This window comes from Salvia splendens, chromosome 7 (assembly GCF_004379255.2).
Source record: "Salvia splendens isolate huo1 chromosome 7, SspV2, whole genome shotgun sequence".
Lineage (NCBI taxonomy): Eukaryota > Viridiplantae > Streptophyta > Magnoliopsida > Lamiales > Lamiaceae > Salvia > Salvia splendens.
In genome coordinates, this window is record NC_056038.1 from 17,510,941 (window position 1) to 17,513,514 (window position 2,574).

Below are 2,574 nucleotides of genomic sequence, written 5' to 3' on the forward strand. Positions count from 1 at the left end.
ACACTCTTGCTATTTCTGTGCAAACTTAGAAAAATATTACTCCTTCATTACTAGGGGGTGAGCAAAAAAACCATAAACCGAATATCCGAACCGAAATTTTGAAATTCGGTTCGGTTTTTTCGGTTTTTCGGTTCGGTTCGGTTTTAAAAATAAAAAAATTTCGGTTTTTCGGTTCGGTTCGGTTCGGGCGAAGAAAAAAATCGAAAAACCTAATTATATATATACATTCTATTAATTTAATATATTATATTATATATAATATATATTCTTTTAATATATTCTACTATATAATATATATTATATATATTATTAATTTTATATTATATATAAATATTCTATTAGTATATATAAAATAAAATACACATATATAAATATACATTTATATTATTTTTTTTTTCAGGTTTTTCGGTTTTTTTTTCTGGTTTTTCGGTTTTGTTCTGGTTTTTCGGTTTTTTAAGTTCGGTTTTCGGTTTTTCAGTTTCGGTTTTTCGGTTTTTCGGGTTCGGTTCGGTTCGGTTTGGATTTTGAACTAAATTCGGTTTTTCGGTTTTGGTTCGGTTATGGCAAAAAACCGAACCGAAACCCGAATGCACACCCCTATTCAGTACTAAGGTAGTTGAGTCGTATTCTTTTTTTATATGTTCCAAGGTAGTTGATTCATTTTCATTTTTTGGTAAAAAGTTTATTCTCTCTTATTTTACTCTCTCTTCATCTCTATTACTTTATTCACTCTCTTACTTTCTTTTCTCACTTTAACATTTAACAAATCAATTTCTTAAATCTCGTGCCCAAAAGAAATGCCCAAGTACCTTGGGACGGAGGGAGTATATTAAATGTTATGAATTTACATGATTGAATGAAAACAATGGTGCGTAGCAAAAGTCCTATTCTCTAATTTGTCCATTTAGCACCAGACATGGCCACAAGATTTGCCACCGAAACTACGCCGCGTTTCAATGAAAGCAATTTAAAGTAGCTTTTCGCAAAGCAAAAGAAAAGAATCATATCCTCCACCCCCAATTTCTCACTTTATATGCCACCAAACTCTTCAATTCATTCATATTCAACTATATACACATACCACAAAATTCTAATTTTGAGCTCGTTCCTCCCACTTTTCATTGACGAACAATCAATGGCTAATGTAAGTGCTTCGAATCTATATTCCAATGTTCATCTTTTATTACGGTTGTAGTTGATATGTGTAGAGTAAACATAACACTCTAATTGGTTTTCGAAATTAGAAAGGTGATATTTTTAGTCTAAAATATTACGATAGCAAAATTGATCTGAAGTTTTTTAGAAATTGGTTACTTTATTTATATATATTGCCATTGTTTGTAGTTTAGAAATTAATTGGTTTCCGGTCCTCTTGATTTCTTTACTCAAAACTTGCTCAACTGTTATGATACTATTGAAATCTTTTTAAGAGTTTTTCATGAAAATGATGGGGGAATTGTGACTCGTAGTCGGAAATTCTTGAATTTCTAAGTTGCCAATTAAATTAAATGGAGTTAAAAGAATTAAAATTTCTGTAATTTTAAAAATCACTAGAATTAAAATTTTCAGATGTGATGACACTATTACTGTATATGTGTCTTTTGTGTTACTAAATTGTGATTGATTAAATTTTAGGTGGTGGAGTTGAAGGTAGGATTGCACTGCGATGAATGTATCAAGAAGATCTTGAAGGCCATCAAGAAAATTGAAGGTCCTCCTTCCATTTACACACACTAATAATTTTTTTATGGTACTGAAATAATATTGGTGATAACAGGAAATGTGACATAAAATTTATACGTATTCTACAAATTTAGTTAAATAAATATACGCATATGTTTTTTGTTAATATAAAAATAAGATATTTATATTTTTTTTCATAAAATTAAAGCTCCCGCATTTATGGCTAATTTTATGATGCGCTTTTATCTTTGTGACAAGCATAAAATGATAAAATTTACTCCCTCCTCCGTTAATTACTTGATATATTTCATCGGACAGATTTTTAAGAAATTTATGGTTAAATGTTTTGCTGAGAGAAAATAAAATAGAATAGAGAATAAAATATGAGAAAAAGTAGAGAGTAAAGTAGGAAATTACATAAAGTTTTTGGGCAAAAAGAAAAATGACTGAAGCAACTTGAGATTACGTGAAACAGAATACAACTTGAGTAACATGGTCATTTGTTTTGTAACATATTTTTGAAATCATACTTAGAAAATCAGTTCATTGTTCGAATATTATGTTAAAGTAGCATCTAATAAAGTTTAATTAGTTATTTAATTTTTCGTTTTAAAGAATTTAAAATTTGATAACGAGTGTTTGTTTGTGATTGCAGATATAGAATCATACGACGTAGATACGCAATATAATAAGGTGACGGTTACGGGGAATGTGACAACAGAGAAGGTCATTAGGGTTCTTCAAAAAATAGGAAAGCATGCCACTACTTGGGATGAATCATTCACTGCTAATTACTGAGTAATAATCTACATATATAGATTTCTCTTGATCCCACTAAATTCGTATTTTAGTTTTTTAACAAAATATTAATATATCTTTCATTTTTCTTAA

At 29.1% G+C, this 2,574-nt stretch overlaps 1 protein-coding gene across 1 annotated transcript; it reads left to right on the plus strand.

The window, feature by feature from the left end:
- Positions 1-988: 988 nt before the first annotated feature.
- Positions 989-2,574, plus strand: LOC121811228 (copper transport protein ATX1-like). Its single transcript, XM_042212042.1, has 3 exons — positions 989-1,144; positions 1,636-1,711; positions 2,339-2,574. The coding sequence occupies exons 1-3, from the start codon at positions 1,034-1,036 to the stop codon at positions 2,479-2,481; spliced, it is 330 nt and encodes a 109-aa protein (XP_042067976.1). The 5' UTR covers positions 989-1,033; the 3' UTR covers positions 2,482-2,574.